Source organism: Ochotona princeps, chromosome 25 (assembly GCF_030435755.1).
Source record: "Ochotona princeps isolate mOchPri1 chromosome 25, mOchPri1.hap1, whole genome shotgun sequence".
Lineage (NCBI taxonomy): Eukaryota > Metazoa > Chordata > Mammalia > Lagomorpha > Ochotonidae > Ochotona > Ochotona princeps.
This window is the reverse complement of record NC_080856.1, coordinates 17646425-17672432: the sequence shown is the minus strand read 5'-3', so window position 1 is coordinate 17672432 and position 26008 is coordinate 17646425. Positions and strand designations below refer to the sequence as shown.

Below are 26008 nucleotides of genomic sequence, written 5' to 3'. Positions count from 1 at the left end.
GAAGCAAAGCCTTCCTCATGGAATCCCCCGCCCTTTCTCCACTGGTTCATTACAAAGCTTGGAAACAGCACAGAATTCTGAAGACACAAATTCAAGGAATGGAAACCATTCTTGACAAATAGGTAATGGTTTTCATTGGACAGGAGGCATATCAACATTGCCCTCTCCCCCAAAGAATGACCAACTCTTATAATAATAAACTTTCTAAACTATGTTTAATATAGCACATATAGCTGGCTCAGACTTTTAAGCTTAAAAAAAAAATTACACGGTTCCATCATGAATAAAATACAGAATGACTTCAAGAATTCACTTGAGTTTAATGAACAAATGATTCTGTTGTTCCACAAAGCAGGAGTTTCTCCTCTCCTCACCCACCGGTCCAAGTCCTAACAGCTTTGCATGGCTCCATGCTCATCCAATCTTTCCTTGATGTTGTACAGAACAAGTAGCAATGGACATGGTCTGTAGGTGAAGGACAGAGGCTGGGAGAGGAGGCAGAGGCACAGAGACCCATGCCTTTTACTTTGGACGAGTTATCTTCTCAGCTTCATTGAGCCACTTGGCTGTTTATTAAAAATACTGAGGTTTCTAATCTGAAACCACTGGCTAATGCTTGAATTGGCAGACATATTTCTAAATTTGAGAGTTCATGCTATCTGCTCCTTCAACATCGCAGATAATGAAGTGCAGGTCCTAAACTTCTTATAGCTATCAGCATTTGTGGGCTGTCTGAGAATCTAACTCAGTTGCAAAAGAGGCTGCTTGAAGATGCTCTACATTTTCTCCCTTATCTCAATGACTCACTGTACTACTACGAGGGCAGATGATTTTCCCGTAGTTGGGATGAGTCAAATTGACCCAGCTCAGCCTAGGCCCCTGTGACTGGGTTAATCTGGCAACTGTAGTGATGACGGATGTCACTGATGGCCACACTAGAAATCCAAGCTGTCTGACTGAATCAGCAACACATGGGCAACGGCTGAGCAATGGCCACACAGGCCTCATTTTCATTCTCAGGAGTGTCACACGTCATTCACGCTTTGGCAGCTTGATCATGAAGCCTCTCTTGCCTATTTTATCTTTGGGAACAACCTGAGGCTTTAGTCACACATAAGAAAGAAACCTAAAGTCCAAATGGGCTGTGTAGAAACCCCTGTATTTTTCAAGCCCCATATGGAGCATGCACCTGGAGGGGAACTACAAATGCATTTTCCTTTTACCTTGACTTTCAGTAATCAAGGCTTTGTAGAAAAAAAAGCCCATCCCCTGTCTATTTTTGATTCACTGATGCTTATTGGCTTTTGCTAAGACACTGATTTGATTAGTAGCATTCTTTGGAACTACACACACGAGATGCTGAATGCACAAATGCATGATTCACTTCAGAATTCTGGGACAACAACTGCACCTACAAGTGGCACACTGGGGGCTGGGAGATTCTGAGAAAGTACTTCTTGCATACCAATGAGATATGTGATGAGAAAATTACTTATGGATATACTCCTGATGCCAGAGACACCCCACTGTGCTTTCCACCCTGAAGAAGTGACGGCTCCATGGGAAACTGCTGGGATTAGGTGATCCTGCATTTGGACACCCATATGCCACCTCATTTATCTACCTGTGACAGGAACAGAGCTGGAAGAGAATCAAAAGATGACAAATTGCTTCTGGTTTTAAAGGAGCTGTTCAGGCTGGGTGTACACCCAGGGGGAACCAGGTTTCATGCCAGGAGCCATCACTTCCTCCTGTTCTAAGGCCACATTTTGGCAAACATCAGCCAGCAGATGATTACCGTCTCCCTTCACCAGCAAATGGAAAAGATGATTGTTCAGAAAACCTGAAACCCAGTCTTTGGAAGACTCATGCAACAGGAAGTAGAGCTGCCCACACACTGCAGTGAGGCAGCATTCCGGAAGGAAGCGAGAGCTGCACATAACAAGAATCCTTCCCCTGTTGAAACTGACATATAAAAGGCAGGGCTTTGCAGTATTCCAGAGTAGAGAGACAGAGAGCATCACCCTGTGGCTCAGGAAGGCTGACTCATTTAAGATAAGCTGCCTGAAACTCCCAGGATGCTTGTCACGAGAACCTGTTTTTGTGGACCAAAGCCTCTAGGCTGCCAACTTCCCTGGAGGCAGGAACGGAGCAAATCCGAGTTTGAAGATGATTCAGGAGCAACACTCAGCCATTCACACCCTCTCTGTTCACCAGCCAGTGGTCCAGCCAATACTGCTTCTCATTCCAGCCCTGATCCTTCCTTCTCCTTTCCAACAGTATCTCTTCTCTGGGAATGACTATGATCAACCTGTTGAGTCCTCAAACAACTCTATTTGAATTTCTTTTATGTCATGTACTAGAAATTAGAAGGTTGAACAAGTTTCTGATCATTTATCAAGTCCTATTTACTTCCATTATTCTGATAATTCCTATGAAACGACTAGATCAACATCTCTTATCCAAAATGTTTAGGAAAGAAGTGCTTTTGTATTCAAGATTTTGGAAGATTTATATTATATATACATGTATGTATTATATAGGAATTATATATACACATTATATATTATATATTGTGCATTATATATGCATTATATACATATATGTAGTATATACTTGTATTACATATATATAAACTTGCATTTTTAATACATACATACATAAAATATGGAATCTTGGGGATGAAAATTAAATCTAAATGTGAAACTCATTAATGTTTCACATGCACCTTTTATATATAACCTAAGGGTAATTTTATATAACACTCTTCTTTTTAAAAAAAGTTTGTTTTATTTATTTGAGCAGCAGAATGACAGAGAGACAGAGAGAGAGAGAGAGATCTTTCATTAGTTATTTTAATCCCCAAATGCCAATAACAACTAGTGCTGGGTAAAGTTAAAGCTAGGAGCCAGGAATTTCACCCAAGATTCTCACAGAGTGGCAAAGGTTCCAGTCCTTAAGTCATTATCTGCTGTCTCCAAAGAATGTCCCAGCAGAAAGCTGGATCAGAAACAGGGGCAGGAATCAATGCCAGGCATTCCACAACCCACAACACTGCTACTACAATATTGTTAATTTTGTGCACTAAATAAAGTTTAATGGCTAAAAGTGTCAGCATTCTGGGTTTGGGATCTTTAGATGAGGAGTACTCAACCTGTGCTGTCATTATCTTCATTTTATAAATGAGGAAATTCAGGCACAGGGAGATTGAGGAATAGGTTGGAGGTCACACAGCTAGTGAATAGCAGAGCTTCAACTGAGCCCAGGCAGGCTGGCACAGTGCCCGGCTCCTTCCTAACCACCTGGCTGGGTCCTCTGACATTCCTTCACATACAGAAGCTGACGCCCATGTGGGCACTGATTCTTTCTCCAGTTCAATCTTCTGCCATTCAGAGCATGCAGAACAAAAAAAGACACTCATTCCCAACCCTCTATCACATCTAAAGTCAGGCTGCATGCCCAAATGCTTATTTGCATGTGTTTGCTTTGAACACCCCACTACACTGCAGAAGACTGCTTCATAGATGGTGTCTCTGTTCTTGCTTTTCCAAGCACATGTCCCCCTCCTCTCCAACAGACTGTCTCTGGCTGTGCTCCTACTGCTGGCGGCTGATGTTTTCCGCCTTACCTCATTATACATGCTAGCTAAAACCTTCCATCTTCCATGTGGCTTGGGGGCATATATTTATTTCACAAGTTACATGCCAATGCATTTTCTAATTTATTATTTGCAGTTGTAACCTTGGAGTATAACCACCATACCCATTCCACAGATGAACAGTGGCAGGAGTTCACAAAAAGGCTGCAAAGGAGTCCTTGAATAGCTCAGTATCTTGAGCCACTTATATATAATTCTTCCTCCAAATTGCTTCCTCTCAGCTTCCTGTTAAACTTATCTGTAGCTTGGGAATGAGAGATTTTATCAGCAGCAAGCTGTGTGTAGATCTGCTTTTGGCTCTAGAATTTTAACCAGCAACTGTAGGCTCTGGGGGCAGGGACATCAGACCCGTTCTCATTAGTAGCACTGCACGCGTGAAACACACTTGGACTGTGTAGTCCACACAATTCTCTCGTCACCCATTGTAACTAATCAGTACGCTGAATGGATCTATCCTCATGCAGAACACGGCCAACTGCCTTCAGCATCTGCTGTAATGACCGTAACTTTTGTTCTGATGGAATCTTCTGGCCAGGAAATGAAAGGGGAGATCAGAACCTGCAAACACACTGAATGATCTTCCCTGAGAATCAAGACTGTACGATTGTTTTTTCAAATAGCTATTAACTCAGATCCCAAGAGAATGAGAAAGAAGAAACCTGGAGGATGTGTTTGCTGAAACAAAGTCTGGAAATAGAAATTGCAAAGGTTGGAAGTTTCATAAAGGTAAGTTTGGCTTCTGTGGGCACTTTAAAAAAGTATTTATTTACTTTGCTGTCACTCTGTATTTATTCCCCGGAGTCTCTGTTCACGGAAAATACATTGCGAGAAGAGGGTACATTAAGAATCCTGAGTTTTAAATATCTTCCTAAATAATTATCTGCTTGAAAATTAGAGAGGGAGAAGAGACAAGGAAATCTTTCTGCCAATTAAATCCCCAAATGGCCTCAACAGTTGGGCTGGGCCAGGTCAAGGCCAGGGACCTGGAACTCCATCTGGGTCTCCCGTGTAGAACTTGGGTTATTTTCTGCTGATTTCTCAAGTACATTAGCAGGGAACAGAATTGAAAGTGCAACAGCTGGGACATGAACCAGCACCAATACTGGATACTGGTGTTGCAGGTAGCGGCTTAATGCATTGCACCTAATGCCAGCCCTTGGAGTCCTAAATTCTATCCCCAAGGTCTGTCCCCATCAGTTGTGTGATGTAGGATAGCCACTAAATTCCTTTGAGTTTCCAAACCTACATGTACATCTTCCTGACTTGTTATGAGAATCAAAAGGAGCGAGCCAAGAGAGTGTGCTTTGTCAACAGCAAGATGCTATGGAAATGTCAGGGATTTCTAAAAGTATGTGATCATCCTCAAAAAAGATAGCAGTGAGAGCACAGAGAAGCTCTTGACTCTGTTTTCAGATGAATCATTTTCCAGAGAGACGCTGCTGAAAAGTGGCATTTGGGATGTGACCACGGAAGAGAAGCTATGTCATGGCATGTAAAAACAGGTGCCTAAGACCTCTATTTTGTGTGCCTGTAATCCTGTCCAGGGTAGAAGTTAACAAACGTCAGAGGGATCAAAGAATGCCGGAGCAAGGACTGCAGTTTCTCTGGGACAGTTGGTGGAGAAGGAGTTGAAACAAGGAGACAGAGCAGGAGCGTAGGGTAGAATTAAGGGATTTTCCAGACAAGATGGTCAATTCTATCTGAATGCCTAATTTGTACAGGCAGTTTGCCTCCTCCCAGCATCAGGGAATAAAGTATCTGGATAAAGGAAGGTTGGTGGAAGGCAAGTATATCTCGGAGTTTCTGAAGAGTGAATCCCTGGAGATTTATACCCTGAGCTCCTCCCCTATCCAGCAGTCTCAATTTCCCTAGGTGATGTCATCTTCTTAGGAGGAGTCCTATTCCTTCTGTGTTTCCTATATCATATTATCACCTCCAAGATATTCCCCAGATCCACATCAGTGACCTCCTGCCACCAGGTTAATAGTCTAACAGCTCCTGACGTTCAGTGCAAAACTGCAGCCTTTGGCAGGTCTTGTCCCTTGAAACTGTTACACGTGAAACTTATTCACCAGAAATGCACGTGTACTGCAGAACTGCTGCCTGGATTAAGATCTGACTGGTGCATGTAGAGCAGGGGTGAGATATTTGGGGCCAGTGACAAGATGTTGACTAGTGGGGAATTTCCCCTTTCAAATGCTCCAGCCAAAGCCTTGCCTGAGACAACTCCATATTCATAAATGGAGAGCAGACATGGTATTTCTGCCCTAAGAGCAATAGCTATCTATCACAACAAACTACTGAAACAGTTGTACGCACACTGCTGCACCCGGTGCTGTAAATTATGGCACGCAGATTAAACTGGAGCCTAATGCTGCCCTTGAGCTTCAACAGCTGAGTCCTATAAATGGATACCCATGAAGAGAAGAGACTCTTTTTCCCGGGTACTATTTAAAAGTGTATCTCTATTAAAAGCCTGTCTTAAACATAAATTACCAGGAAACCCACCCATAGCCTTAGGCTGGCTCTTCCTCAGGACCCTGACCCACAAGAGTCAGAGATAACTGAAAGAGTGATGGGCCTGGTCTGCTGCGTGTGTACTGTGCTGACCTCAAGGGGGACTTTGCAGAGCACTGAAGGAGGACTCACTTTTTCTGTCAGTCCCACCAGGAGACCCTCAGGAATAATAAGATTCAAGTAGGAAGTGCCTCCTTGCATTTCATGTTCTGGGAAATAACAAGTATGGTTCTTGTGCCAGCTCGACAACTAAAGAAAAACCCCAAATGATCTAGAAAAGATTGCACGCAGAGTCCAGAGTGGAAAACTAGGGGAAGGTGGGAGCACAGCTCATGCACTGAACGCTACGGATGGGAAAACACAGCAACAGTCCAAGTTTTCTTTGCTAACTTTGATCCTCTGGCCTTTTCCCTGAAAGTAACATCTGTGGATCTAAGCACCAGCATTTCTGCAAAGCAGAGTTTGTACCCACTTTAAAGTTTGAGAAGGAGGGGATAGGTAAGCAGATGTCAGTAGCAAGGAGGAGACATATTACACTCCCCACTGGAAGTCACAACAAATGACAAATCTGATGTGAAAGCAGGCCCTGGCAGTGGGCCACAGTCTTCTGAGTTCTTTGTCTAATCCAGAACACTTTTGGCAATTCAAGAAATGGATTTTATGAGCTTGGATGGATGTGTCATTCTGAAATTGAGAGACAGCCCCAAAGCATCCCAGCCTGTAAAGCAGAATTCGCCTGCAAATACAACTAAAAAGCTTGCATCTTCTGAATTAGTCAGGGAGCCTTGAATTTCAGTATGTTGGGAATGCATGGCCAGTGTCTTGAGTCACAGCTTCAACTTCCTATTGTAAATGCCAGTTGACTTGGAGATACTGTAGCATGCAAAGGTCTCTGTGCTAAGACAATGGAGATGCTGGATAACTTCAGTCACTACTAGAAAAAAATTATATTTCAGTAATACATGTTAGAAACTTAGTGGCAGTCACTGAATAAATTGATGTTTGAATTAAAAACAACCACAGCCAAGCTAGCAGAGAGAAAGGTGAGGATAAGCAAGGAAAATTTTGCTAACCTAATGGAATGCAGACAAGGAGGACAAAGAAGTAAATAAAATCCAAGGTAAACAGAAATGCACAAGAAAAATAGGTTCAAAGATAAAAGTCACTCACATTATTAGATGAGACTTATCAAAAAAGAACTTACACATTTGCTTATAAGAGACATCCAAAACAAAATAACACAGAAAAGTTCAAAATATTTAAGAATGGAAGGAAATAAATAAGAAAAAATATATACTGGCCAGAAGAAAATTGGGTGGCAATGTTAATCAGGTAAAATAGGATTGATGGCAAAAGCATCAATAGGTACAAAGATGCCACCATTCAAAAGACATGACAATCAAATTTATATGCATAGCTATAAAGCAAAAGCTGTCAGTTACAGGAGACAACGATACATTTATAACCATCAAAGGAGATTTAATTTTTTTTCTAGAAATTACAGAGCAAGTAGATAAAAAATAATGAGGATATGCAAGAGTTGAGCAAAATCGACAATATACATATGAGGTTCTACACCCCATAGATTATTGAATTTTCTAATCACACACGACACATTCAAAAAAAAAAAAACCTCACTGCTCCCCAGTTGTAGGCATGTAGGCAACTGACTAGGTTGTCTCGTGTTACATTGCTAGGAGAAAAGTAGCCAATATCTGGCGGGCATTTTGGGCCTGGTTAATGCCAAATTTGTGTTAACTATACCAGTATGCCAGCATAGCTGCTTATCCTTATTCTTTTTTTTTGTTTTTTTTGTAAGATGTGTGCGGAAGGTAAGAATTCTGGGCCAGGACACACCACCCCAGCCTCCAGGTGGGGTGCTGCAGATTGGCAGAGAAAGGGCCTAGGGACCTATTGGGGTCAGAACTTTTGAGGGCATGTTTGACAGGGAAGGGATGATTTCTGGGGTCTTATATAGACCAGGCCTCTGCAACCTCAAGCAGGCAAGGGCACTGAGATGGAGTCATTTAGATATGGGAAACCAGAAGGCATGTCAGGCCAAGGCAACCACCCTCCTAGAAGACCTGGGCTGGACTAAACAGCATCACCCACCACCTGCTGGTGACTGCAAAAACTGGGGCTTGGAGGCAAGCCAGCTGGGCTAGGTCACAGTACCCATCCATCAGTGAGCAGGGATGGGTCATGTCAAGCTGGACCGCAGCTCCTGCTAAGGTGCATGGGAGCTAGAGCTCGGGGCAGGCTGGGATGGGTAGGGATGCAGCACCTGTCAGTGTTTGTGTGGACCAGTTCTGCAAACAGGCCAGGCTGGGTCAGGTTGTAGCACCCACTGGCATGCATGAGAGCCAGGACGGGTGCAGGCTGCGCCCAGATGAGCTGAGCGGCAACACCTGTCAGTGAGAGTTGAGAGTGTGGACAGGCTATGCCAGACTGAGTTGAAGTATTCACCAGCTTGTGCAAGACCCAGAGCTGGGAATGGGCCTGACAGGGAAACTCTAGGGGCTGCAGCTGCCACCGGTGAGTGTAAGAGCTAGGCTGTGGGCAGACCAGGCTGAGCAAAGCTCCAGCACCCATCAGTATGTGTGTGGATTGGGTCCAAGAGTGCACCGGACTGGGCTAGGATCTAGTACCTGCTGCTGCTTATGACAGCCAGAATGAGTGTGGGACAGTTCAAGTTGGTTTAGGCTGTAGTACCCAGAATGGGTGCAGAACAGTAGGGATAGGCGCTTACCTGCTGGTGAGTGCCAGGACTGGGGGCTGACTATGTCAGACTGGGCCACAGCCTCTGCTGGCACACACAAGAACTAAGGCTAAGAGTGGGCCTGGCAGGGGAACTTCCCTGCTAGGCTGCAACTCTACTGGTATTTGTGAGAGCCGGAGCTGGGGGGCAAGCCAGGCCAGGTTAGGTTGGGCTGGACTGGGCTGCAACACCCATCAGCATTTGTGAGAGCCAAGTCTGGAGTGGGCTGGCTGGGCTAGTCTACAACACATACCAGCATGAGTGAGAGTCAGAACAGGGCAGACGCTAGGCCTGGTTGAATCACAACACCCACCAGTACACATGAGGGCTGAGGGCCAGGCTGACTAGGCTTCTGTACCTGCTTATGAGAGCTGGGACTGGGTGCAGGTTGGGCTGAGCCTAGTTGTAGCACCTGCTGGTAAATGCTGAGACTGGTGGTGGGCCATCTCAGAGTGGTCCACAGTACCTGCTGGCATGCTCAAGAACCTGGGCTGGGTGTTGGCCTGGTAGGGAAACTTGGGAACTCCCTTGCTGAGCTGCTGTTTCCACTGGTCAGTGTGAGAGCTGGAACTAGGGCTGGGCAAGGCTGGGCAAGAGTGGGCTAGGCTGCCACACCCTCTGGCAAGCACCAAAATTGGGTGCAAGTCATGTCAGGCGGGACCACAGACCCACTGGCAGGCAAAAGATCCGGGGCTGGAAGCATGTCTGGCAGGGAAACTCTGGTAACTCCCCTGCTAGGCTGAACTTATTGCTGGTGACCATGAGAACCAGGGCTGGAGGAGGGCCAAACTGGACAATGCAGTGTCTTATGCCAGCATACATGAGGCCGTTCTAAGTCACAGCACCCACGGGAGCTCATGAGAGCTGATAGGGTGTGTACTGGGCCATCTAGGCTGCAGCAGAGGCTGGCACGCATAAAAACCGGGGCTGGGCCTGATGGGGATTTTTGGGGGTTTTCCTGACTAGGCCATGGCATCTATTGGTGTATGTGAAGACCAGGTCTGTAGTGGGTTGGTTGGGCTTGCTTGGCTGTACCACGGTGCCCAATGGTTCATGTTCAATACGGTGCTGGGGTGGATTTGACTAGGCAGCTGCATTCACCAGCATGCCTATTGACTAGTGCAGGTGATAGACCAAACCTGAACCTGCACTGGCTGACACACATGAGTCAAGTCTAAGTTCACCCCACGCACCCATGCAAGGATCCTTGGGGAACTTCCCAACTAGACTGCTGGACTCAAATCCTGGCCACAGGGAGAATCATAGGACGTGTGGTCTGACCTTGGAGTGCATGTATTAGGACTAGGCCTCCTTAGTTACTGATGCCTATGCAATGGACAGCATGAGGCCAGCAAAAGACATCAACTGTTTCATCAGTGGATGGAAATCAGACAAGGCTGGACAATTCTTCTGGTTAAAATTTGCAACATGTTCAGGGGTCTGTGGATACTCTAAGGAGGATTAGTCAAACAATAACCTTGGAAAGATTTTCTCATCCCTGGCGCAACAAAACCAACAATTTCTCCAAACTATAAAGATAACTCAAGTAATACCCTCAGAACACTCTTCTCCATATTGGGGTTTCTAAGGCAACATCAAATGACTGTCCTCCATCCCCAGTGCTGATGTAGTTTGACAGTAAGGAGTAGCCCCCTCCTCCTCTAGGGACACATGAGAAAAAACAAAAACAGCCTGAAGCATTTGTCCCATTTATCTTCCTCCATACTTGACCTTCCCACCTTAATCAGAGGCCCACATGGCATGCATCCCTCCCAAATGTGCGAGCAATATTAAAAAAAATTTAAAAATACTCAAAATTTAAAAAACTTACTCATGTTACCTAGACACAAAAGTATCATATGTTTAAAACAATGGGTAACATATAATAAACATTTTCTGACCATCAAACAGTAAGCTAGAAATAAAAAATAAAACAACACTAAGGTAAGCCTGCTTATCATCCTTTATACCTGAAAATGAAATCATACTTCTAGATTACTACTTGATAGCTCTGCAATTTTTATCTACATGTGGCCTAGTGGCTATGGGACCAGGTTAATTTAAATGACATGTATCAAGGGTCTTATAGCAAACAGAAACTCTCAGATTATTATAGTTTCATTACTTTGTACTTCTAACTAAACTCTAAATCAAAGGGATGGTGAATTATCTGACTCCAGAAGCAGAGAGTGTGTGTGGTTAATGAGGACTAGTTGTGTAGCATTAAAAATGTTCCCAGTGTATTCCCTAGCCTCTGCACTGCTCTGCTTCATTTGGCCCATCTCTTGCTGCTCATTGCTAACTGGCTGAAGAGACTGTCCTTAAAGTACTCATGGTACTTGGGAAAGGTGCTATTCAACTGATGGAGCATTACAATTACAATGAACAGCATTATGGAATTGAGAAAACATGGTAATTAAGTTTCTACGGGACCTTCTGTTTGCTCACTGTCAAGGCCAAGAACTTCTGAGACAGGTGTCCTGGAGAAGGATGCATAGGAGTCACACATGAGCAATGGAGGCTCGGGTGTCTTGGGAGAAGAGAACACTCTAAGAAATCCTCCCAAACAAAACCAAAACCAGATGCTGCTTCCTTCCCTGGACTGTGCTGTTATCACCCAATACAATTCCTGGGCCAGGTGAAGAAAACAACGACAAAAACAGGAAATCTTCAAACATCTAAAACATCAAAACACAGGATCACGGTTCACTGGTCAAAATCACATTGATGACAAGTTTGTAAGTTCTGTGGACAATGAGTGAGAGGAGGAACAGAAATTCAAGATGAAGGTGAGGCCCTAGCTCTGTAGCTTGTGCACTGTTCACCATATTTGTCAAAGCATCCCACTGATCTCCTGCCTCACAGCCACTACAAGCTCTCGGAGACATCCCCACCTTCCAGGCCTTGCCACTGGTCTCCAACACCTTTCTGCAGCAGCATCATCATCATCCACCTCAAAGAGAGGCTGGGACAAAAGCAGGCTGTGAAGGCTGGCAGTTCCTCGCCATCACATCCTAGAGACTTTGGGGTGAGTGCTGCAAGTTCCAAGAGGCTGAGAAAGCAGTAGAGCGATTTCTGGAAGAGCTACCATGCAGCCCCAGCCTCTCTAAATGCACCTGGGGTAAGCTTGATTCACATGTACTTGGAGACATTGTCACTCTCAGGGCGACATGCCAGAGTTGACAGAGGCACAGGTCACTGGACTGGAGGCCAGGCTGGGATAGCATCATGTTGTTAGTTATAAAGGTATGCAACAGGGTGCCTTAGTCATACAAGTTACCTGCATGTTTAGAAAAGTTACACGTGGGTAAGGGCAGCCACATACAGCAATGAGCGCAAAATCACAGTCACAACACAAAACTAAGGGAGAGAAAAGCACAAACACATTAACAGAGTTATCCAGGAACAGAGTTATCACTGAGAGGTGGCTCTCAGTGAACCCAAACAAAGAGCTAAGAATTAACTCCTGGGGGAAAAAAATTCTTGGAGGGCCCATCCCAGAGGAAACCCAAGATGGTGGAGTGTTGCAGTACAAATGGGAATTAGGTGTTGCTGTCAGGGTGTGGAGTGAAAATTGTAGCTCATCAGTGTTGTACTTAAAATCATTCCTGCTTACAAAGTACAGAAGTAAATGTGGTTTAGGGGATTATAAACTTTCTCCACAGCCAGCTTCTCCTCCTAGGTTAAAAAAACGGGGGCGGGCTTAAGCCTCCACTCAGACAGCAGATGGAGGAGTCAACTTGTGTTTGGGACTACACTAATAGAGGGAAAAACTGCATTATCACTATTATTGTTGTTCTAAGACCTTCTGGTTCTCTGCTATGCCGATAGCCACTGTGAGGGTCTGGCAGGGGATCCTGGCCCAGTTTCCTGGGGTGGTATGGCCACCCAGACTCTTGTTCCCTAATTTCTGACTCACCACTCCAGAGCCATTGTTTGGGCCATTCTACTTCTTGTTCAGGTTAGGAAGGATTTGAGAATGACCTCTGCAATCAGCAGGGGCAACATTCTTTAAATAAAGAGGCGACTGCTCCTCTAATTCGCCCAGGCTGATACAGCTGCACGAGATGGAATGGAGCAGCTTGAACTGTGGGGCCATGCCAGCGATGAGTCAGAAGTTGCAGGTGGGGGGGTGTGGGGGGGCAGTCACGTCACAATGGCAGCCCTCCAGACCTCCAGAAACCAGCTGTGGTCAGGGATGAAAGTCACAGCTTCCCTACCACTTACCAAGGAAGGAGGCTCCATCCCCCCGCCAAAACAGTTTTTTCAAGTGATACCGAGCAGGGACAGCCATTTTTGCAAAACAGCCAGGTCCTCTTAAATGTCCATACACACAGGTGGGACTGGGCTGACTCATACAACTGGCAAGCTGAGTTTCCTTGCTTGTTGGCTTCCTCCTTCCTTTCCCCCAAGATCCAATATCTATCTATCTATCTATCTATCTATCTATCTATCTATCTATCTATCTATCTATCTATCTATCTATCTATCGAAAGTACTGCATTGAGCACCCACTTTTTAGATCCAGCACTCACTGTGTTAATGTCAAAGAGCATGACAGGGTTCAAAGGTCCTTTAATCTTGTCTTCTGCATGTGTTAGAGAAAGACAGACAGAGAGAGAGACACAGAGAGAGAGAGAGAGAGACAGAGAGGCAGAGAGAATATAAGCATTTGCTACAGCTATGATGTACGCTAATCGTGGTGAATCAGGTACTCAGAGTCCTTCTGCTGCTTCCCTTTGTCTATACACCCGCTATAGTTATCTACAGAAAGTGAGTAAATGTGCTGGACTTAGGGATGCACAGGATGCAGGTGGATCCCTCGGGAGCTCCCTGGCTAGGGCTCCCAGGTGACTCTGCCGCACTGCATTGCACAGGACTAGAATGCAGGAGCAGAGCCACCAGCTGACAACTCGGTTGGTAGGGGGAGGGGCAACTGAGCTTGGCACAAATGCAGAAAAAACCATTTAGGGCACTGCTCACCCAAAATGGCCTACCAGTGATGTAAAAACAAAGTCACCTGCACCCCGAAAAAATCCCAAGATATAAGTAAAACAGCTATTTTCTTCAGGCAAATAACCCTGATATGAAAAAGTGTACTACGGAGACACATTAGGGGCAGTTGTGCGGAGGTAGTTTGTAGGAGCCCAATTATTATTATCCAGCATACTTCAGAGTCTTGCATTGCGATAAGGAGTTGCTGTTTTTCATTTCCCCTGTAGAGAAGGCTCTCTTTGGAGAATATGTTCACATAGTAGTTTGTGGGATTTGACCTTTCAGGATTTCAACATTTGGGATTTTAATCTTTTAGAATTAAATTTAAGAAATTTTTTAAATTTAGAATTCAGGGATTTTGATCTTATGAGATTTCAGTATTTGAGATTATGGCATTCAGGATTATGATCTACTAATCTACCCCTAAATTTTAACCAGTGCATCTTCTGTAAGTTTATTTGCAACACACAGACATGCTGAGCACACAGTAAGTGCTCAATAGTGTATCAGCCTTATCATTATTGTTGTTTTCATCTCCCATTTGTGTTGTAACAAAAAAAAGCCCAGGTTAGGACCAGGTCAGATTGCTATGCTCCACACTCAGTAGTTAAAATATAATTTGAGGAAGTTAAAATACGATCCTTTCAGTTATAATGTTGAACTTTCAAGGATAACCATTTGTTGATCAGTCCCTCATTTCTTTCTTTGCAGGTTTTCTTAAGATTCATTGTATGACAGCACTTTACTAAAGATGGTTAAAAGATGGAATGAGCAGACTTGTTTCTGATAATAAAAAATCTGAAAGAAGGGCAGGTACTGTGGTGTAGCAGGTTAAATCTGGGCATCCTCTGTCAGAGTGCCTGGTTTGAGTCCCAGTAACCCCAAGCTTCCGATACAACTTCATGCTGCTGCACCTAGATGGAAACAGAAGATGGCTCAAGTATGTGGGTCCCCGACACCCACTTGGAAAAATACGGATGGGGTTCTAGGCTCCTGGTATCAACCTGGCCTACACAAATTATCGTAGGCATTTGGAGAGGGAACCAGAAGGCTCTCTTTTTCTCTCTTCCTGCTTCATTGTCATTCTGCCTTCCAAACAAATAAGGCTTCACCTAAAAAAAAGTTCTGCAGATGTATCATTTCCAGGAGTTAATTACTGATCGAGGATATGCTGATCAAATTAAAGCTTGAGACATCCTCCTACCAGTACGAAGTTTGCACAGATTCTCATGCTCTTGCCATGTCTCATTAATTAGTGCTATCAGACTTGACACAGAATATATTCAATGAGCTCAAGTTTCTCTAATTATTTTATACTTCTTTGGTATTAAAAAAAAATCTAGTCTCCTCAAATCCAATCTCAACAAAACCAATCGGACTTAACTGACAAAAACCCCGAAGCCCTGAGCTGTGGCATTGATGCCTTTGGAAGAGAAGTTCAGGCAGGGTAATTAGCTCAAGATGACACCCGTGATTACCCAAGAAGCCTGGGGGCACTAACACCAGACTGGACCAACTTTCCCTAGGAACTAGAGCACAAATGGTTACTTTCTTCCTCAACTGGAGGTCACCAAAATAATAATAGTAGGGCATCTTGGAACTTCCTTAATTAGGCTCCCTGCCATAGCACTGCTGGGCTGTGCAGCCCTCAGTACTCAGTGAGTATTGGCATCTGGATGCACACGGAGGTGAGCTGCCAGCCAGGACATGTCACACCAAGTTCCAGGAGTGAGTTGCTGTCACTCATTTAGTCTGCTGCTCAGCCTCTCTACTTTAGCTCATAGGTCATTAAATTCTACTGCACCCCCATCAACAAGCAAAATAGCCACTTGAAGGGCATTGGAAAATATAATCAGAAAAGGGAATAAAAACACTCTGAGAAAGAAGGGAGAAAATTGGTGTCCTCTCTTGTTGACTGAATGACAGCTAGGTTCTTTGATTCCAAATCATTTCTTTCAAGCTTACTGATAGCTAAGGATTATCTCTGATTGAGGGGTGGGCTGTGGGGCTTTCTGGTTCTCTTTACGGCTCAGTGCTTAAATGACAAGTGCCAAATGTGGCTGAAAAATTTGCAGGATCTGTGTAGATGGATATGTTGTTCCTTTTGCCTTTTAAAAAAATATTTATTTTGAGGTGGAAAGGATGCAAGGTCACCGACTTGTGTCAGATGGCTTGTTTATGCTTTGCATCTGCTGTGATGAGGAAATGATGCTGAAGGCCAGCCTAGTGCAAGTTGGAATAGTCAATTTCCACAAGGGTTGTGAGTCTGTGAAAGTGATGAGCATTTCTGTGCCCAGTGTGTCTGCACACATACAAATATTTTATTCCGGAAAAAAGCTTAGAAACAAAAATCATAGAAAATGTAACAAGCTGGATGTGCTATATTTTATGTCAGTTGTTCTAAACCAGGGGTGCTTTTGCCTCCTACAGAATGTTGGCAAGGCCTGGAAGATACTTACAGTTGCTGAGTCTAGGGCCAGGCTACTATTGGTATGGAGAAAGCAGGGGCTGGGGAGACTACTTAGTATGCTACAGTAACATCAGGACTGGTCCCACCACAAAGAATTATCCAATGCTGGACCCAGTGCGGTAGCCTAGTGGCTAATCCTGCCTTGCATGCACCAGGATCCTACATGGGCACTGGTTTGTGTGCCAGCTGCTCCACTTCCCATCCAGCTCCCTGCTTGTGGCCTGGGATAGCAGTAGAGGATGGCCCAAAGCCTTGGGACCCTGCACCCACATGGGAGACCCAGAAGAAACCTGTTACCTGGTTTCGCATTAGCTCAATTCCAGCTGTTGCAGCCACTTGGGGTGTGAACCAGCAGATGGAAGCTCTTTCTCTCTGTCTCTCCTCTCTATAAATCTGATCTGCCTTTCCATTTGAAATAAGTAACTATCAGTGATGGCCCTACAAAGAAGCCTTACTCTGTGGTAGGTGGCTATCTAAACACATACTGAGGGACAAGGATGCGGAATCTTACTCTTCATTTATGTGAATCATACAACTTCACAAATGTTTGAAGCAATTACAGCCTATTTTTTCCTTAATTATAATATTTTGAATTGATCAAAAGCCACACAATTACTAAAAGCAAAACATACATCTCCTATTATGGATGTCCTGCACCTTCTACTTTTCTGCTTTACAGGCAACCTTCGTGTGTGTGTGTGTGTTTGTGCGCGCGCGCACATGGAAAGCATCCAGCCACCTTTGGGACTCTTTGAAAGAAGTGGCTACAGCATTTTCTAAGATAAGGGCAGGAGTCATCAGCAATCGACGTAGGAGGAAGAATCACAAATGGCCCCCCTTTACCTTGGAGTAACCATAACAAAAATACTTTGGGTAAGATTTCACTATAAATCTCTGTAGATTACCAGTTGATTGATGACAGGATAATTTTTATTTAAAGCAAACTTTATTCCATTACTGATATTTCTTTAATCATCATGACCTTATGCTGCTCATTTGAAGAATAAAGGAATGTTGGCCGGCACTGTGGCACTGCGAGTTGAGTCTCCACCTGAGGCGTTGGCATCACACTGTTGGTTCTGGGTCTGGCTGCTCCATGTCTGATCCCCGCTAATGCACCCGAGAAAAGCAGCAAAAGTCGGCTTAACTTCTTCCAGGAGTCTGCACTTCCCTCCTCCCAGGCTCCTGGCTTTAACTTGGCTCAAAGCCTAGCTGTTGGAGTCACTTTGGGAGTGAACTAGTTGATGGAAAATCTCTATCTCTGTCTCTCCTCTTATCTCTGTAGCTCTGCCTTTTAAGTAAAGAAAAACAAATCTTAAAAGAATATGCAAACATCAGTAAAGAAAAAGTAAATTACTCAAGATCACTCAGTTAATAAGTGGTAGGCCTGGAATAATATGGCTGGAGAGGCTCTGCTCAGTAAGTAACTGTTGTCAATGCATCAGGCCACAGCTGGGTGGGCAGCAATGCATTCTGATTATGCTTGAATAGCTAGGGTTGAACCAAGCTGCAGCTATGAGCCTGTCACTAAAATTGGAGTCTCCCGCGTCGGTAGCAGGGACACAAGCACTTGAGCTATCACCTGCCACCACAAGCCAGAAGTTGAAATCAGAAGTGCAGCTTGAACTTGAACCAGGTACTCCACCTGGGATGTGTCTGACTGTGCTATTATTGTTTGTCCCTGCTTTCCTCCAAGGAACCTTAGAAACAAACTATTTCTTCAAACTCCCAATTCTCCTGGGTAGGGGATTAGAAAGTATCTAAAATGCCTTTGCACAGATTTAGAAAAAGGCGATCCAAGGTGGCCAACACAGGTGGATGACACAGACTGCGGTTCCCAGATGATCTTATCTTCATGCAAAGCACAAGGCCCTTGGCCAGTCCTGGGGTACATTTCCCATCATGCCTGTATGACAGCTACAGCAGAGTCTGGCTGGACACTCGGCAGGGACCCTAGAGGGATGCTAGGGCTTTAGGACATTTCCAAAGGAGCTGCCACCGGGGTCTAATGTGAATCTAAGCCAATATTTATAAAGGCATGTCCTCTGGACTCCAGGCAAATGTAATCACAGCCAGGTCCTGAAGTCTGTCTCCAAGAAGTGTGGGAAGCTAAAGATGAATCATGGGTGAAGATTTCGCAGGTTGATCTTAGAGGGCATGTCCCTAGAGACCAGATCAAGAAAGGAAGGCAGGAAGTATTCCGCTGAATTGGCTGTCCCATTTTCCCAGGAAACATTCAACTTAAAGCAAAATAGTCACATTTTTACTGACAAGAATAGCTGCCTTTTTTTTCCCCCTTTCCATGGGCCAGGAAACAACACACTTGTCTCCATGTCCTTCACAGTAACTCTGCAGAGCAGAAGTGGTCATTTTTATTTTACAGGTGAGGAAAATGAGGCTCAGAAAGGACACACAGCTAGTAACTGTCAGTCAGGATTTGAACCTGAGTCTGATTTTTACTCAGTGACACCATGCCTTCATATTGCTGTTGGGACATGGGGATGGAAGAAGAAATATGTATTTGGTTTTCATTCCCAGTTCTTGGCTGAGATTCTCTGAATGGTGGATGAGATTTGATTTTGTCTATGATTTCTAGACCAAAACGGCTTCTAGGAACCCTGTAATCACTGGAGGGAGTGTCTTTTTGCATGTTAATGAGATGACTGGTGGAGGTTTTCAAAATGTGGACTGTTCACTAGAAAGACCAAGACGTGACTGGAGGCCTGGAACTTTCAGCTCTACCTGACCAGATCTAGAGACAGAATTAATTGCTAACGACCAAATTGTTCAATCAGTCATGACTGGGTTGACCTTCCAGAAGAACCTAGAATGAAGAGTCTGGAGTGATTCCAGGCAGGTGAGCACACCAACATGCCAGGGTGGAGGCATTTTCACTCCTCAGAGATGGAAGCTCCTACACTCAGAACTCTTCCAGACTTTGTTATGTATATCCCTGGCTGGTCATTTGTTATCTTTTTTTTTAAATCTTCCTTTGTAATAAACAGAAATTAAGTGTCTCCTTGATTTTTTCCCTGAGTTCAAGGAGTACAGAACTAACCCAATACAACCTTGCCCCGAAAAGGATCACAGCAGTAGAGCCAGTCTTCAGGTAAGCTAGGAACAAAGACGGAGTGGCACCGGGGAAAAGGGAGGAATCCCACCCAGCCTGAAAGTCCATATTTTCTTCACTACCTCAACAAATTTTCAAATGATGTTCTAGGACCCTGTAGGTGGGAGACAGCAGTCAGGTTGGTGGGGCTAAGCCCACACCCTAATCTCAACCCCAACAGCTCTGCTCTGTTAGACTTTTAGAGTGTGGTTCTACAGAGATTTCATTTGAAAATGTCTTCTACTGCGAACTAAACTATCCTATGACATGGCCAGCCAATGGGCTGGGTCCTTGAGTTTGGGAAGAGTGGGAAGGACCATGTAGTCCATGAAGAAAGGTTATCTCTATCTCTGAGCACCTAGACAAGGCATCAAACTTCCTAAGAATTTCCTCAACTTCACAATGATTTATTACCAGTATCTTCTCATAGGACTACTGAGAGGATTTCAAGTTCAAAGATAGGAAAGTACCTGACACTGAGTATGGCAGCATTCTTACTAACTTGTTGAAAATGATGAGGTTAGTCACACAGTAAAACAGCAAAAACAAACAAACAAACAAACAAACAAAACCATCATGGGCTGAGTGTTTGTGTTCTGAAATCGTATGCTGAAATTATAATCCCTATTATGACAGTATCAGGAGGGGGGCCTTTGGGGAGGTAATTTATGGATGGACCCTTTTAATGGGACTAAAGCCCTTATTACAGGATACCAGAGAGCTTTCTTGATCCTCTTTCCACCATAGGAGGATGGAGTGAGAAGGCTGCAGAAGAGAGTCCTTTCTGGAGCCTGACAGTTCTGGGAACTTCAAATTTCATAGTCTCCAGAACTGTAAGAAACACATTTGTTGCTTATAAGCCACCTAGTCTATGGTCTAAAGGGACTTCAAAAGTCTGTGAAAAAATTGAAACAAAAGTTTCTTGATGCGAAAGAGCTCTTAAATTCCTGCATAATTTTTTTAACATGTGTTCTCCATGAACTTTTTAAAGACTGCTCCTATTCTGTTAAAGCAGCTTGAGATAAGACAGTCACGAAACTAGGAAGAATTCCTTGGGAAAATGAGTAATACTGTCCCCAAAGAGTTGCTTTAGTTCTGAGCTGTTCTGCATTCTTTCCTGAGTAGACACATGTGGCTTTTATAACACTGGGACGCACACCTGAGAGACAGAGGCTCTGGTGTTGGTAGTTTGTAGTTGTGCCCCCATTGCTGTTTATTCAGCAACAAGCTCAGTGGAGAACAGGTTTCAAGTGATGAGGATCAAACTCCTAATTTACTGCTACTGTTCAGAGCAGGCAGCCACAAAACCATGAACTCTCCCCTAGGCTGACACTTGCCTTTTGCACCCAAAGCCTCTCCTGGCAAAGTGAGTCACGCACATCAGTCACTTCAAGTCCTAGACGTTCTTCTGTTGACATCATTATGCCTTGCTGGCCTCTGTATGGATTCTTCAGGGTGGGGAGAGTGCCTAGTCTCTTTCAGGAAGTTCTCACTACTGACTGTCAGTGAATTAGTTCTCAGTGAAGGCTCTGATGGCTTACAATAGAATACAGACCTCCATAAGGGTTGAGATTTTTCAGTTGTTTAGTTCATTACTGTATCTTAAGGCCTGGAACGACGACATGTCAATGAATGGATGCCTATCACATTCAGGATTGCCCAGCATGTGCCTTTTACCTTAACCACATGGAAACAACTGGCACAGAGCTTCCACCACTGCTCCCTAAGACAATGGCTGGGTGGGACTTTCTTGCTACAACTTTGTTTTAGACTCTCCACCTGTCACATCAGCTGGTAGTGATACCACTAGGCCTCTGACAGTTCCCTTTCAAGAAATCTGACCTTTTCCCTCTTCCAGATGGAAGAGAAGGTCATTTGCTACACTGCACTGAGCATGACGGCCATGCACACTGAGTACACAACTTGTTCCTTTCGTGCTCACTCTACCGGAAGTGACGATGTCACAGCCAGGCGTGTGCATGCAAGTCAGGGAAGAGGCAAGGAAATCAAACCCCTGAGACGATAAGCAAGTAGCTCAAGGACACAGAAGTAGGCCTGGCCTCTTATCACGGCTCTTTGTATAGCACTTGATCAGATCCTTTCTCTGCGTTGTCCCAGTCAGGGGGCTTACACTAATTTACAAAAGCATTCCTATGAGCCTGGATTCTCTTTTTACAATTTGTGAGCATAAAATACACCTATTGTACACATACAGTGCACATTATATATACATAGATGTGTGTGTGTGTGTATCTTATCACAGATGACATTAGCAAAATAGAAACTGTTCTATAATCCCAAATATATCTTCTGCAGAAGTTAGGTACATGCTCAATCCCTTTTATTTTATGCCTTTTTAATGGCTAAAACTGAAGGGGAAAGACCAAAATACAGAGAAAGGGTAAATGTGTATCATTTGCAAAAGCACATTCATACAATAATTGCTTTGGCTTTCTTTTTTTTGTAAGGCCTAACACTGAATGTGCCTGGAAATTTTTAGCAGCAAAGGGAGGCATTCCAGTTTTATGTCTGTCAAAATTTAAAAAAAAGTAGGGAATAACGTTCAGGACTTCCAGCACATTACAGCTTTGGAAATGGTGTGGTCTAGCTCCCCGTTGAACATACAGAAACTTCCACCCAAAGAGGTTAAGTGACTTCTTGTCTAAGGTCAAAGAGCTGCTCATTTGTCCCTGAGGGGAACGTCCCGGGGAACTTTATCTGTTGTTCTATCTGTGGCACCAGCATTGAATGGAGACCATGCGAAAGAACCTGCTATACCAAGAATATTAAGATACATAGGGAAAGCGAGTTTGCAAATACACCTGGAGTTTTAAACAAAGGACATTCTTGAAAGAGGCTATGTGGAGACTGACATTTTTCTTATATGCCATTTCCTTGTGGGGAGCATCCGGTGACCCAGGTGCCAGGCTGCCCTTGGCTCCAGTTTAAGCTTGGTGTAAATCCTGGGAGACCCCCTCTAGGCCCTCTTCCAGGGTACTCAAATGTCAGTCTATAGGAGAACTTCCCTCAGGCTACCACCCTCTCTTGCTTTTGGTCATCTGCAGGGCTACCACCAGGATGACTTCAGTCTGGTCCCATCATACCGAAGCATGTTGCAGGGTGTTTCTCTCATTTGTTCTGACAAGATCAAGTGTTTCAGCAAGGACTATAGCTCTTACAATGAGTGACTCTACAAACAGAGGCTGCAGCCTCAGAAGGAGCCTGGAGTTAAGCCAGACGCTGAGCCAGACCCTACTGGGGAGCCCAGGGACAGGTGAGGATGCCTGAAGGCAGGTGCCAACATGGTGGCTGGGTGCAGGAGTCCACTTACCGCAGTGCGACTGGAAAACCTGAGGCTTGACGACCTGGTTGCAGGCGCTGCACACCACGAGGTAGAAGTCGTCATGTGCGGGATAATGGCCAAATAAGTGCATATCTGTGAGGGAAAGGAAAACAGTGGTTTTTGAAAAAAAAAAAAAAAAAGAACAATTAAGTCTCAGAAGGTGTGACAATCTCCTCTTGGAAGTTCTTCAAGGGGCAGTTTTTCAAACAAGACATGCAGAAAGGCAACTATGGTTAGTGAAGGGAATGCAGTTTGTCAGAGTACGGCTCCCCAAACTCAGAAGCAACTGCCTCAGAAGACTTCCTCTTCATGTTCCTCAGCAAGGCACTGCGACTGCAGCTGATAAAGCTGGCCTGGGTCACGTGCTTTGGGAATTTGCCCAGGTGTTAACATGATGCTCATTTATTTCATGACAGGTTGCGGAGAGGAGGTATCTCCCAAACCCATTCCTACTTCAGCAGTGGTCCATCTAATGGGTGGAGATAGAACAAAGAGAGTTCTCTTGGCTCTAGCACCCCAACCACTGAGGAAGACACCAAAGCCAGAGGACTCCACAGAAAACGGTCTGCTATTCTTATCCATCTGGTTAACATTTACTGAGTGCCTAAGGGTGCCAGGCACTGTGCTACGTGTAAAGAGGAACTGGGGGAACAAGAGTGTGGTCCTTGGGCACTTGGAGTTTACGGTGACAGAGGAGAGGCACATAAAGCAGATGGTCATGATAATCATTGTGATTGTGATGGTGACAAGTGCAAAGGAGAGAATATATGGGGCTCCACATGGTTGTGACAGGTACATCTAACCTAATGAGAGGCACTGGAGGGTGCCTAAGATCAAGGCCTTAGAGAAACAAAGCAGGAGGTGGTCAGAATTTTGACCAGAGAAGGAGGGTCTGGGCCCCTAGAGGAACCTCATGGATGAAACAGAACAAAGGAAAAGTGGGGTGTGATGATTGTGGCAGAGCCCAGAAGCTATAAGCCGCATAGATTAAGGGAAGGACTTTGAATCTGATTTTAGAAAAACAAGGGAAAACCACTGAGGGTTTCTGGGTAAAGTGGTGAGATGATCACACAGGTGTTGCTAAGACATCAGTTATGTGCCACATACTTTAGAGGGCTGTGCAACGATCTTGTCTGTCAAAGTTCACAGTATCACTACTCACGGCAGTTTCAAAGTGAAACAATCCAAACACCCATGAGCAGGTGAATGGATACACAAAATGTGTTGCCTCTATGTAGGAGGATGCTATTCAACCACAAGACAGAACTGAGAACTGATCCATGCCATCATGTGGACAGACCCTGGAAATATCACAAGAGATAGGGATCTTGATCTGCTTGTTAGCCAACTGGTTCCAAATGAGTCGCTTGGGCTCTGAGATCAGGGTGCTTAAAACCAGATCCAGGACTGAGGGAGGAGAGAAGCCCATTGTGGTAAGAAGGCACCTCTGTCACGAACCTGCCAAACTGCCTTGGGTTGGGAGAAAAGGTTCCTCGATTCTTCCCGAGGCCTCACATGCTAGACTGATCCAATGTGTTTCACAAAACCCCACCACCCCAGGGTTTCCTCAACTGGGAGCTGAGGCCAGCAGGAACAGTTGAGGTCTTTACAGTATGGGGAGGACTCAATTAGAACTCAGCAAAAGTTCTGGTGGTGGCCTCCAGGCGGTCCCTTCTGGGAGTAGCCAGCCACTTTGAGGGAAATGGAAATGGAATATTGGTAAGGAGTGGGAAGATCCCCTCCTCTCCTGGGAAACAACCTGGGCCTGGGCTGGGAAAAGCTGAGGACACAGGCTATGCCGAGTTTCTCCCTTGTTGGCGGCCCAGTGGAGGAGGCACAGACTATCTTTTTCCCTGGAGGACTCACATCTCTCTTATGGTTCTGGGGAAGACCGGCACACACTGGTTTGCTGGGGTAGTCAGGGGTTGGCAGGCAGGCAGGGACTCGGCTCATAGCAGGCAAACTGTGGTCTCCCATACCTTGACTGCTGATCCTTGCCTTACTTTCCAGGCTGTTGGCATTATAACATGATCTATGTTTTTTAAAATAAAAAATGTGATCCATGTTTTTTAAAAAATACATTTTTAAAAAATATAAAAAGCCAGAAGAAATTAACAATAACATTACTAGTAGGCTTTGTAAACAACTTGCATGTGATTTGGGTTTAGTTGTATTTTCTATCTACTAATAGATAAAAAACCAGATGCCAGCAAGAGCTCATTCATTATTTATCAAACATCTAGTGAGCTGCTTTATATCCTTTCTGAAATCGGTGAGGCTTTGAAGGGTTAAAGAAACCCACAGATGTTCAAAAAAAAAAACTAAAAGTCAAGCATTAACAACAATTTCTTGAACACCTGCTCTTGTGCCAGAAATCGCGCTGAGTGCAGGTGGGAAGCTGAGAACAGACACAGCAGGATAAAAGAATGTGAACATTATGGTCACTGCTGGATGGTGTGTCAGAGGCCTTTCAGTGTGTCTGTTGGTGCCCACTATTCTGTATTCCTCCCAAGATCTGTAGGGCCCACTCCAGGCATGTGTGCACCTGTTACATTCTTCACTGAGTTGATGGTAAAGGTTAAGCAAGTCAGAGACTGTGGCAGTATGGGGCTGTGTTCCCTTCAAGGCCCTTCACTCACTGGGACTTTTCTTGGTTTGCCTCCAGGGCTGCTTCAGCCTTGTACACATCTGCTCAGCACATGATTTCTGGGGAAGGTGAGAGAGCTCACTTGTCTGCTTGAATATGTGTCAGAGACCTTGGAACCTCCTCTATGGCCCCCAGAGTCTGAGAGCACAGCAGGTAGGGAGCAAGGTAAGGGCATTCAGCCCCTGGAAGACCCACTTCACACAGCTGTGTGTTCATGGCCATGTGCTGTTTCACTGGGTTCACAAGGGCTGGGGGATGAGGTCAGGAAGACAGGAAGATATGAAAACTACATTGCCAGGCGCAATGAAAGATACTTTATTCTCTCTATTCATTTACCCTTTAAGTAAAACATCCAGTCTACAATCACAAAAATAAAAACATTGGTGTGCTGAAGTAGACTTGTTACAGCTAGTGGGAGCCCAACTGTACACACATCCCTGCCCCACTCAGAGAGCAGGCTGTTCAAACATTCAGCAGGGGCTGGCACTGTGGTACACTGAGTTAAATTGCC

General features: G+C 44.7%; 1 protein-coding gene across 16 annotated transcripts in view; it reads right to left on the bottom strand.

Annotated features, from left to right (window-relative positions):
* ATXN7L1 (ataxin 7 like 1) overlaps positions 1-26008 on the bottom strand; it is a 224662-nt gene that overhangs the window by 124305 nt on the left and 74349 nt on the right. For all 16 annotated transcript variants that reach the window (XR_009244220.1, XM_058654954.1, XM_058654953.1 and 13 more), the window contains one exon: positions 22839-22943. Coding sequence is in view for 15 of the 16 variants with exons in the window: in XM_058654954.1 (XP_058510937.1) it covers positions 22839-22943 (105 nt within the window). In the remaining variant the exon portion in view is untranslated. The remainder of the gene's footprint in view (positions 1-22838; positions 22944-26008) is intronic.